Genomic DNA, 12,243 nt, shown 5'->3' on the forward strand with positions numbered 1-12,243 from the left:
CAGGAAATGTCAAATAGCATATCATCTTTTGTATGTGTTTCTGTGTGTAGTATGTTCTTTATCTAATAAGGAATGTTGGCACAGGAGAATATTAATGCATTAAAATGTCTGTGTAAGTCCAGTGATGTGGATGGACATGCTGTCAGTTCCTGCCATTTTCCCCTCCATAGGCAAAGCCTTATATACATGGATAGATACCAGATTCAGCTAGTTATAGCCTCGCCTATAGCCAAATCCACACACAAACAAATAGATTAAGGGTTGGCTGGGTCCCCAATACTGAATATCCAAATTAAACAGACAAACACATGTAGAGAAGAGAGAGAGAGAAGAGAGAGAGAGAGAGAGAGAGAGAGAGAGAGAGAGAGAGAGAGAGAGAGTTCCTATATGTGGGGCTTTGGATGTATAGAAGGGAGAAACAAAGAGGCCATGACATCCAGCCCTGTGTTTATTCTCAGAGATTTAAACCCTCTCTTTGGTGTTATTTTTGAGAGTACTTATCAGGAACTGATATTCAGCCATAGCTGACTTTCAGTGTAGGGCAGGAAATATTTTGAAGAAACAGCCACTTACCAATTTATGTAAGATTTATGTGTATGTAAGATTTCTCTGTGAGGGGATAACATGATGTACTTGATAGGAACTGGTGTATTCATGTATGCCTATTTGCATGCATGCATGCTAGTGTCTGTGTTTGTTTGTGTGTGTTTATGAGAGAGAGAGAAAGAGAGAGAGAGAGAGAGAGAGAGAGAGAGATCATTCTAAACTATGTAAGATTGATTTGTATGCATGTTTTTTTCTGTGAGAGGATAACATGAAGAATCTGATATGTACGGGTGTTTTCATGAATGTGTGTATGAGCATGCATCCAAGTGTCTGTGTGTGTGTGTGTGTGTGTGTGTGTGTTTGTGTTTGTCTGTGATGCATGTACTCTGTTGATGTGTGCTTTTGTTGTTAGGTAGGAAAAACCTCACTTACATATCACCACCCATGTATCTACTGTGTTAGTGTCTATAGAATAGGGCTCTCTGGAAGTACCTTGTTCCAAATCATGCATTGGGTGGTGGTGGACATACCAGTTGGCATATCTTGCATGGCATGACACTTAGCCCTATGTGGAAGAAGACTTTATTTGTAAGGAAATGGTAAATGTAGCAGAACCTGGCATCAGGATCTGGCCAGTATCTGGGGGGCAGATATGGATGAAGGCAGACCTACTGGACCTGACTCCAAGATCTCTTTCTCTTGTTCCAAGTTTCTTTTGTTTCCCTCTTCTCCTCCCCTCTCCTCCCTTCTGCTTTCCTCCCCTCTGCTTTCCTTCCCTCCACTTTCCTTCCTTCTCTCCTCTCCTCTCCTGTACTCTCCTCCCTCCCATCTTCTGTCTTCTCCTCCCCTTCCCTTTCCTCCTCTCTCCTCTCCTCTCCTCTCCTCTCCTCTCCTCTCCTCTCCTCTCCTCTCCTCTCCTCTCCTCTCCTCTCCTCTCCTCTCCTCTCGTCTCCTCTCCTCTCCTCCATCAACCCTCTCCTCTCCTCCCCTCTTCTCTCTTCTCCTCCCCTTTCTTCTTGTTCCCTCTCCTCCCTATTTCTTTTCTCCCTTCCCCTACTATTCTCTCCTTTTTTGTACCATCCCCTTCCCTCTCCTATCCTTTCCTATACTCTCCTCTCCTCTTATTTTCTCTCCTCTGCTCCTCTCCTCTCCCCTTTCCTCTCCTCCCCCTTCCTTTCCTCCCCTCTACTCTTCTCCCCTCCCATCTCCTCTCCTCTCCTCCCCTTTCCTTTCTTCTCCTCTACTCTCTTCACCTCACATCTCTGCCCTACTCCTCCCCTCTAATCTACCCTATTCTACTCCCCACTCCTCGGACCCCCTTCCCTCTCCTCTCCTCTCTTCTCAGCTATACTCTCCTCCCCTTTTTTCCTCCCCTTTCCTCCCTTCTTGTCTCCTTTCCTCTGTTCCCTCTCCACTCCTCTCATCCCCTCCACTCCCCTCTCCTCTCCAATACTTTCTTCCTCGCCTCCATCATCCTTTCCTTTCCTTTCCTTTCCTTTCCTCTCCTTTCCCCTCTTGTCTTCTCATCCCCCATCCCCTCCATTCCCCTCTCCACCCCTCTTCTCCACTCACATCTCCCCATTTCCCGTGCTTCCCTCTCCTCCTCTCCCCTCTCCTGGCATGTCCATCCCTCTCCCTCCCTCTCCTCTATTCACATCACCTACACACCACTTTTCTCCTCCTCACTCCTCTCTTCTCCTTCCCTGCCCTCCACACTCTTCTCCTTCCCTCTCCTTCCCTCCCCTCTTCTTACCTCCCTTCTCCCCTCCTTCCATCTCCCTGTTCTCTTCTCATTTCATCCCTTCTTGTCCCCTATCCTCTCATACCTTCTCTTCCCCTCTCCTTTCCTCTTCTTTCTTCTCTTCTGCTCTCCTATCTTCTCCTCCACTCTCTGCTTCTCCTGTCTCTTCCCCTCTCTTCTCCACTCATCTCTTCTCCTCTCTTCTCCTCTCCTATACTCCACTCTCCTTTCTTCACCTCCTTTCTTCACCCTCTCTACTTCCCTCCTCTCTACTTCCCTCTCTTCCCCTCTCCCCCTCAACTCCCCTCTCCTCTCCTCCTCGCTCCAACCTCCCCTTCTGTCTTCTCCCCTCTCTTCTCCTCCTGTCCCCTCTCCCCCTCCCCTTCCCTCTCTTCTACTCCTCTCTCCACTCCCCATCCCCTTCCCTCTCCTCCCCTCTTGTCCTTTCTCTTCTTCTCCTCTCCCTTCTACTCTGCTCTCCTCTCCTCCCTTACCCACCTCTCATCTCTTCTCTCTTCTCCACTCTCCCTTCCCCTCCCCTCTCAACTCTCCTCTCCCACCTCTTTTTCTGTCTCTCACCAGCATGTGTTTGTGTGTGTAACATGGATTTTCAGAATTGGGAGCACAGCAGGTCCTGAATCTCTTTGTGTGTGTGTTGGATTTGGATATAGCAGAGGATATAACTAACTTAATCTGATCTGTGTCCATGTATGTGTGTGTGAAGCTTTGCCTTTAGAAGCAAAAAAGGCAGGAACTGTCAAATAGCATATCATCTTTTGTATGTGTTTCTGTGTGTAGTATGTTCTTTATCTAATAAGGAATGTTGGCACAGGAGAATATTAATGCATTAAAATGTCCGTGTAAGTCCAGTGATGTATATGAACATGCTGTAAGTTCCTGCCATTTTACCCTCCATAGGCAAAGCATTATATACATGGATAGATACCAGATTCAGCTAGTTATAACTTCCCCTATGGCCAAATCCACACACAGACAAATAGATTAAGGGCTGGCTGGGTCCCCAGTCCTGAATATTCAAATTAGACAAAAAAACACAAGCGGAAAAGAGAGAGAGAGAGAGAGAGAGAGAGAGAGAGAGAGAGAGAGAGAGAGAGAGAGAGACAGACAGACACAGAGAGAGACAGAGACAGAGATGGAGATAGAGATAGAGACAGAGAAGAGGATTTAGGCACAAAAGATCCCGAGAACAAGAGAGACACAGCTTGGCCTGATCTTGCTGTATGCAGACTGGTGTCAGGTGTTGAGTAGGATCCCTCTGTGCTCATACTGAGGTGTGTGTGTTGGGAAGCATGGTGGCGTGCAACAGGGGTTTACAAATTAGTATATGTAATATTGCGGTTAGCAGTAGCTTACACAAACCTAGAATTGTATGTGGATTTTGCAAGGGAGAATGGTATTCACATGAATTTCTTGGTATCAGGCTCCATTGGTCTATATCTCCTACACACACTGCTATATATCAAGCCTGTTTATGTGCCTTCTCTGTATTCTGATTCCTGAATGTGCTGCTTGATGTCAGTCCCTGAAGAACTCCTAACCATTCACCCTGCATTCACTGCTGCAAACTAAATTACCCTGTAATTCACAATGCATTTGAAGTTATGAACTATGCAGCACACTCTCTGACCAAGTGACAAGGGGGTGCAGTTTCTGTCTAGTAGCAGTAGGAAGTGACTTGTAGGTGGGGTGGGAGGGTGTTCTAATTGAATTTTATATACAGTATGTTTGGCTTCATGGTTGGGTTCCTGAAAGGCCTGATGTGGAAGAAATCATATAGGGCAGTTGGAAAACTGGTATTCAGCTGGTTCTAATACCTCCCAATGCATTGAGATGGTGTGAGGACAGGCAATGTCGAACAGTGGCAATTACTAGCAATGCTGTTTAGCACAGCAGATGGGAGGGGACATGTGTGGAGGATCTTTACTACTACTGGTGTGGGAGTTGATGAGGAAGGAACATCCTGAACTGCCATAGTAATGTATATGGATGACAATATATGAGTGTATGGGTAAGAAAAGTGTCAGGTAAGGGCTGATAGCTAAATGGATATGTGGATTGGATGCTGTGGTTGTCCATCAAGGTCTGATACCTAGCTGTTTGGGGATATATGTGGGATGTCATCACAGCCTGGTTCCGTGTATTCATTGTGAGGCAGCAAGGGTGGTGTGGTCTGCATGGGTTGACATCTAACATTGAGAGTGGAGCAGTGCTGGGGAGTGTGCAGCGCTAGGCTCTCTGGCTTCCAGTAACAGCATGGAGACTCATGAGTTCAAGCAAGTCTTACATCTGTGCTATGCTCAGCATCCCTCTTCTCCTGGGATGAGGTGTTGAGAGTCAAGAGTATAATTGACTGTAAGAGGGAGAAATGAGCCCCCAGGTTTGGAGAGTCTTCATTCTGCTTCTTTACCATATCTTCATGCAGTAATGTTGAGGGTCACAAAGGTGTACGAGTGATGAGCAGAACACATCTGGTTGTCACCCTGGACATTCCTTCCTGCTGCATAGCACTGAACCATCATCTTGTCTTAGAACAGGTAATTGTTGTCTGCTGGGCTGTGACAACCGTGTCCAGGCTTTCACTAGATGTCCTATGATATAGTCTCTCTCAGCCATGCTTGTATTTTCTTAGCTAATGTCATTAAACTCGTGTGGCCAGACTTCATCTTCTGTGCCATGTCTGTCTTCTCCCTTAAGAGGCTGAAACTTATATAGATCTCTTCGGCATCTCTTACATGAAGTTTGTAGTGTTTGCATAGGGGTCATCTGTGATAGTTGAATTTGTGTTCAGTTTTCTAATGGGTTCCTTATTGTTTACCTTTGTATACTTGCAGACTTTTGTGGACAGATCATTTTCTGCCTTGATTTCCCATGTTGCCCCTGCCAAAATCAGCTGATGTGATGTAGGTGTGTCTCTTACTGGCATTTGTGTTTGAATCCATGTTTCCATCTCTGTTTCTTTCCTCTTCAATTCTGTGGAAATATGAGAATTTGTGTGAAGGCATGGAATCAGAAATGCAGGGTCTGAAGGAGTCGCTCCTGTCCTCTGCCATCACTTTTAGGATTAGACCCAGTTGGATGTTACATTTAGTGCTTGGGGAGCAGATTGACATTTTTCAAATATATATGAGAAAAGATCTGTCAGCTGAACAACAGTGAAAAGAGTGGAGAAACATGGGTCTCTGAGAGTTTATAGAGTCTTTTGAATTCCTCTTAGAGAAAATAAATCTTCTATTTGCTAATTGGTGTAAATTCTGCAGGAAACCTACTTTGGAACTTTGGTATTTTTTGTTTGTGTATTGTCTCTTTCCAACACCAGTAGGAAACTTTATTAGTGACTGACGCCAAGTGCACCATCTTCATGTGATTGGTGGCCTGAGAGAAGGTCCAAGGACACTACCCTTTTCAGAAACTCCAGTTCAGAGGCTGTGCACACATGCACTCATGTGTCCCAAGGCTCTGTAGTGGGAAGTTCTTTCTCTGCTCAGGTAGTTTTCCAGGGTCATCTCAGAAGGCATAGGTGACATTTTTACACTATCAAAATACACACAGCATGAATGTACGCTGGAGATTCAAAGGTAACATACATTGGACGGCTTTCCTAGGGGATCCTTCTGCGATCCTCAGATCTTGATGAGAACTGGAGCAGGGTCTGAAGCTGGATGCTGGCACATGAGCCATCTCACTGCCCTGCACAGGATGTCCTCCTGAAGCTGTGTAGAACTTCTGAGCTTTCCCGACCTCGGAGATGACCTTTTCCATCACCGACACCAGTGTTGAGTGTGCAAGTCCTCGGGTTAGGAATCCTCTGGGTCATGATTCAGGATGTGGCCATGCAGCTACAAGAGAAGGAATATTGTAGATCAGTGAGGAAACTGGCTGAGAGTTCCACATCCACAGGCACAAGATCTGTGGACTTGACAGATAATGGCAGGTTTACTTTATGAAATTCAGGGACTAAAGAGGCAGGTATAATGCTCATTGTCGTCCAGGGTAACCTTCCCTAGGCCAACATCATTAGGGTTTCATCAGGGGCATCAGAGGGCAGGTAGTGCTTCCTCATGGCAGGCCTGCAACTTTTCAGAAATCAGGGTCTGGGAACAAAGGAGGAAAAGCATTTTCCCACCAACATGTCTAAACATAGGCACTCTGCTTCCTGCACCTCATCTCACGTCCTCTTGTCTATATTAGACAGGATACATACTTGGTGAAAATGAGCTTCCACAAAAGATGATGTCCCAAAGAACCTGCAGATAATAGAAAAGGGTGATCAACAAGACATCTGGAGTTAACTTGGGGAACTCCATGTGACCCACCTGTACCAGACTGTTCATTGTGTCTGTGTCAAGAGGCCAGTGGGTGTACTTTAAGCATTATGCCAACCAAATATGTATGTCCAAAAAAGCATCTAAGGACTCAGGTTTGTGCTCAGTGAGGACGACACCTGTGGACAGCTTTGGGATGAAGTGTGTGAAGTTCCTCCTTCAAGTAGCTGGTAATCATGGACCCTGCCCATGCTCCATCTAACAGGGAGGTGGTAAAGGAGGGAAGTAATGGTTCTGGGGTTCTGAAACTCAGCTGATTTCTGTTCTCTCAGGTCAAAGGCTAAAGATAGCAACTTGCTTTAGTATCAGGGAAAGTCCTCATTAGTACAAAGGCAAATATCAAAATAAACATCACAACTGATCATTCTGAGATTTGCCTTTGTAGAGTCTGTCATGTGAGTCTGGAGCCCATGATTCTCATTGGTTGTATCTCCTGGGTTTCACTGACCTGGCTACAGCACCCAAGTCTCCCTTTCCCAGGCACTGCATTCAGTAAAGTATATCATGAATGATACTTGCCTTAGTAATCCCCCACTGATGCACAGCAGTCATGGCCACATAAGCAAGTAGATCTGTCACTCCAGTCTGGTTTTCCTTGCAAGGGTGCGTGCACTCTCATTCTCATGGTTCTTCAACACAGTACAGACTAAGCATCTTGCCAGTTGTTTTCCATACAGGGGTAAGATGGTGTTCACTCGTTATACACAAACTGTTCCTCCATAAGAGTGAGGGGACAGAGAGAAAAATGATGAGCTACTTGCCACAATTTATCTCAAGATCACGTTGAATACATGTCTCTGTTGTCTGTCTTTTTACCTTTGTTTTCTGCATCATGACCACATTACTTAGAGTTGAAAACGGTTCACATTGGCAGCCTCATGCTTACCCATCTGTGGATCAGTGTCAAGGATAAACCACATCACAGATACCTCTCCAATACAACAGGATGAAAATTAGTGGTCTCAGTGATGCCTTCAGGCATGAGACCCACAGATAAGCCCTGGCATTCAGTCCCTTCTGAGTGGTCACTCTTCATTACATCATTGGTTCTGCATGAAGCATGTCCACGACAACACCAATGCAACTTTCAAAAGGGGATCCTAGGAGAATGCTTCTAATCTACAGTCACAAGTTTCTGTCTAGGTCTGACCCTCTGACCCCTGATGTGAGATCTAACCAAAAAGTAGTTCCATGACTGAAGACTAAGTCATGGGTCCTCTGTACTCCAGGAAAATCAAGCAATATTTACCTTGCAAACTGGAGCAACATTCCAGAATTCCTTTTATGGTGGTACACATTTCTTCCTGCTTGCTGTCACTTTCCTGTTAAGAGAAGAATGTTGTTCTGGCAAGCACCCCACAATAAGGGCCCCTTCACCAACAGCTGGACTGAACCAGCATGCAGTGGGAGTGTCTCCAGTGAAAAGAGGGAAATGGATACAGGCCCCCGGCAAACACATCAAAAGGGAGGGGAGGGCAGGGAGGAGCAGATTCACCTCTGTCCAGTGTGAAAATCATCTCCGTTGGACTTGACCTTGAAGAGAAAGACAGATGAATGAGTATTGATGTTGTTTATCATAGAAGACTGGCCCATTGGGGCTTCTAATTCAAGGGCATCTTTGGGGGGTAATTGTGGCACAGAGCTGCTCTCTGAGAAGGATGCTATTGAAAGTCAACCATTGGACATACCTCCTTTTAACAATGGTTTTCTGTGGAGAACCCAGTGGTAGATGAAGGCTTACCATCTCTTGTGCTGGACTTCTCTGTTGGAGTACAGGACACTCTGTCAACTGGACTTTCTTCACGGCTCCCAATTTGGCTATCTCTGTCTCGCCAAGAAAACTGCCAACCGAATGTCTCATCCTATACAGTGACTCAATATGTAAAATGGTAATGACATATGGAAGGCACAGTCTTATGAACTTTGAAATATATACTTCAGAGTCTTGACTCATTTCCTTCTGGATCATCTGTTTGCCGTTGGCTCTTCTTCTCATACTCTTTCCTGGTCTTTTTAGTTTTCTTCCCTCAAAGCCATTGATGCTCTATAATTCTTTCTTCCTTTACCCAACACTACTTCTGGCTGCCTCTACAGCCTCTACTTCTCATCTACTATAGTCTATTTTAGCTTAAACAATTCGGGTTAAAGGTGGTGGTGGTGGTGCTTTGAAGAGTTGATTTTGAAATAAGATTTCCTAATTTACCTACCCTAACTATCATGTGATGGTCACAAAGGAAATTAGAAGACATATAGATTAATAAACACTGACGTGCATCTTGGGCACCCCATTTAGCTGTGTGTGTGCACCTGCAATGCTCTCTCCTTCCAGTGGTGCCTCCTCCTTCTGAGAAACATGGCTTTTTCGTGAGAGTGGTAGACAGCAGCACAGAAATCTCACACAATTTCCAATTCTCTTCTTAACCCTCTTCCAGCCTTTGGACAGACTGCTGGCAGAGGCTGCACTTACATCTTCAGGAAGGACACCTTTAAAGTTGTTCTTGGACGTTGTCTGAAGGGAAATTCTATGAGTTACATGGGTTTCAATGATGCTCATACCCTCAGGTGTCTCCCTTTCCTTCCTTACAGAGGGTGTACTCTGAGCATCTGAGCTATTCTTCGGGGTGCTCACTTCCTGGTGTGCCTCACAGGACAAATACTTTGCAGAAGAAATGCACTCAGAGAATGGGCATCTTGAGGACAACTCATTGCAAACCATGCTACCTACTGCCAAACATCTGCTCTGGAGAGGAGTAAGCTCAGGAGCACACACGGGTACTGGTTGGGGAGGGATGTCCTCCTCCAGCAGGCAGCACAAGGGGGCAGGCATGCTCGGGCTTCTGCTCTCCTGCTTGCTTGAACAATTCTCATCACGCCCCTGATGTTCAGCCAGCAGGGCGAAGGTGGGAATGGCAGGCACACTCACTCTCCTCTTAGGAGGAAGGGAAGTGAGAGCACCTGGTGATGATGCAGCCACACAGGCCTGCAAGGACTTAGTGGCAGATTTAGTGTGGTCCTGGGCTGACTCATGGTTTAAAATTAGGTATGTGGCCATGATGTTATTGAATTTTTTCTCACGTAGGCAATCACTAATAGCCTTGGGATGGTAGCCCATACCCCACATAGCCAGCACAATGCTGGGATTTGGTTTGTTACAGAATGACTCTGAGGATGATGGGAGTTTCCAAAATTCTTCCCCGTCTTTGATCCACTGGTGCTGCCTAATGTCACATATTGTGGGCCTCTGCTCAGGGTTCACGGTGAACAAGTGCACAATGAGTTGCACAAGCAAAAGGTTTTGAGAAAGTGTGTAAGGAATGTAGTACGTGGGATTCAGCATCTCCTCCTTCATGTCTGGATAGGTCCTTGATTTAAAAGGGAACTTCGCTGTCAACACTGCATATAAAACCACTGCCATGCTCCAGATGTCAAGAGCCCTTGCATCATACTCTGTGTCATCGAATAGCTCTGGAGCACAATATTCAACTGTGCCACAGAATCCCTTGCACCTCTGCCCAGAGCTGACTCTGATGGCCAGGCCAAAGTCACACAGTTTGATGTTTCCTTTGCCATCAAGCAGGATGTTATCTAGCTTGATGTCCCTGTGTGCGATGTCATTATCGTGGCAGTAGTGCACTGCACACACAATCTGGCAGAAGATGTGTTGGGCCTCTTTCTGCTGAAGAGGGCCACCCTCCTCAATGAGTGTGACGAGATCGCCATGAGCAGCAAACTCCAACACCATATAGGTGTGGTCTTTGCTGTCGATGACGTGGAAGAGCTTTATTATATACGGGTGGTCTAGTTCTTTCATGATGTTGAGCTCTTTCCTATTGTTACCGTCACTGTCCTCACCATTCGCAAGGATTTTAACTGCGACTTTCATATTTGTGAGGAGATGGCAAGCTAACTTCACCTCAGCAAAGCCCCCTTTGCCGAGGTTATTTAGTATGATGTAGTGATCTGTAAGTGTCTCCTCTTCATAGGTGCTGGCATTCAGGGCCAGCTGCATGGTCTCCTCCTCTCTGGTCTTGCTAGGAAGGTTCTTGATCATTTCCATGCCAGCGCCAACTGAGAAAATCAGATTAAAAACCATGAGAAGTAAGTCAAAGGTAAAGTTTTTAGCTTATGTTTCTTCATGGACAAGTGTGACAGATGTGAACAACCTTACAAGATTCTAATGTAATCCTTTAGCAGACTATGCCATCAAATTTACCTATTTCTCCTGTCCCCAAATTGTATATTTTACTCTGAGATAACTTGGTGAATATAGTGATATCACTGTTGTCGACACCATAAGGAAAATTGTTCTTCAAATAATGTGGAATACCATTTGTGTTAGTCACTTGCTCTCATGGAAACTCAAGTATAAAACATTTTTTTTCAGAAATCTATGATATCAATCATAAGTTTTAAATTATTTGTACATTTATAACTGGTTTTGAATCTTTAAGTTTCTAATCTTTCAATAATTTTGAAGGTTTTATACATGATCATTCAACTTACATTATTATGTTCTCCTTTTTTAAGATCTGAAAATGTTACTTTGAGGGCAGGTGTAACAAGTGTGATGTTTCCTGATAACATATGAATGAAGCCAATGTCCCAAGGTTTTTCTATTTTCTATATAGAGATATAACCAAAAGCCTGCTTAGGAGTCGATAATGTCAACAAGTTCTCAGTCGAATTCCTCGAGTTTTTTAGTACTATTTTTACCTATTTTTACACAGTAATGTGAATTTTTTATTCTGCTCTCATGTTCTACCATGACTTGAGTATCCACACTCTCACCTGCTCCATGCTCTCCCATCTCTTCCACCAGATTTACCTTCCTACCATCTCCCCTCAGGAAAGGGCAGGCCTCCCAGGAACATCAATGAAAGAGAGCATCATATGCTTCTATAAAACTTTACACGTACTATCATATCAAGGCTGAACTAAAAACCAAGAAGGAAGAAAAAGAACCATAGGTAGACTGAAGAGTTAGCGACCATCTTTCCCACTGTTAGGAATTCCACAGTAACATCATGGTTATGGGAAATAACATATACACACAGGATCTAGGTAAGATCCCTGCCTCACAGGCTCCCTGATCTCTTTGAGCCACTATGAGCACCAGTCAAGTGATTTTGTAGGCTGGGTATCCATGGTGCCCCTGACTACCCTGGTGCTCTGATCCTTCATTTGGAAGTATTTTGGAAACCTATGCTCTCATGAATTGTGAAACTGGAGTAAATCAAAAGTCTTTAAACATGTGTAACCTCTCTGAAATCAAAAGTTAGTATGTAAAATCCTACGTAGATTAGTAATAAGCATGATAGTTCAATATACTAGGGAATAAATCCCAAGAAAATCATTTGGGTTCATTGACATAATTGGATTCTTTTTCATACCAGAAAATCAGCCCCATGAAAACCACAATGCTCACCTCTGTTGCTATGATGCAATGTTATTGTTAAGCACTATTGCTGAATACAATACTCATGTATATCAACAAACATGGAGTTGTTGACTGGTGCTTCAACTGGTAGAACACACTCACCCCTGCTGACTGACACTCATGATACAGAAATGTATTCTGCATGCCACTGAAGAAAAAAGATAATAATCATCATC

General features: G+C 44.6%; 1 protein-coding gene across 1 annotated transcript; it reads right to left on the reverse strand.

The window, feature by feature from the left end:
* Positions 1-5,036: 5,036 nt before the first annotated feature.
* Positions 5,037-10,681, reverse strand: LOC119815288 (sperm motility kinase X-like). The gene is made up of 3 exons (XM_038331430.2): positions 8,900-10,681; positions 8,372-8,492; positions 5,037-5,278 (listed from the first exon to the last, which is right to left on the reverse strand). Exons 1-3 carry the CDS (start codon positions 10,679-10,681, stop codon positions 5,037-5,039), a joined length of 2,145 nt encoding a protein of 714 aa, XP_038187358.2.
* Positions 10,682-12,243: the final 1,562 nt, after the last annotated feature.

Source organism: Arvicola amphibius, chromosome 5, assembly GCF_903992535.2.
Source record: "Arvicola amphibius chromosome 5, mArvAmp1.2, whole genome shotgun sequence".
NCBI lineage: Eukaryota > Metazoa > Chordata > Mammalia > Rodentia > Cricetidae > Arvicola > Arvicola amphibius.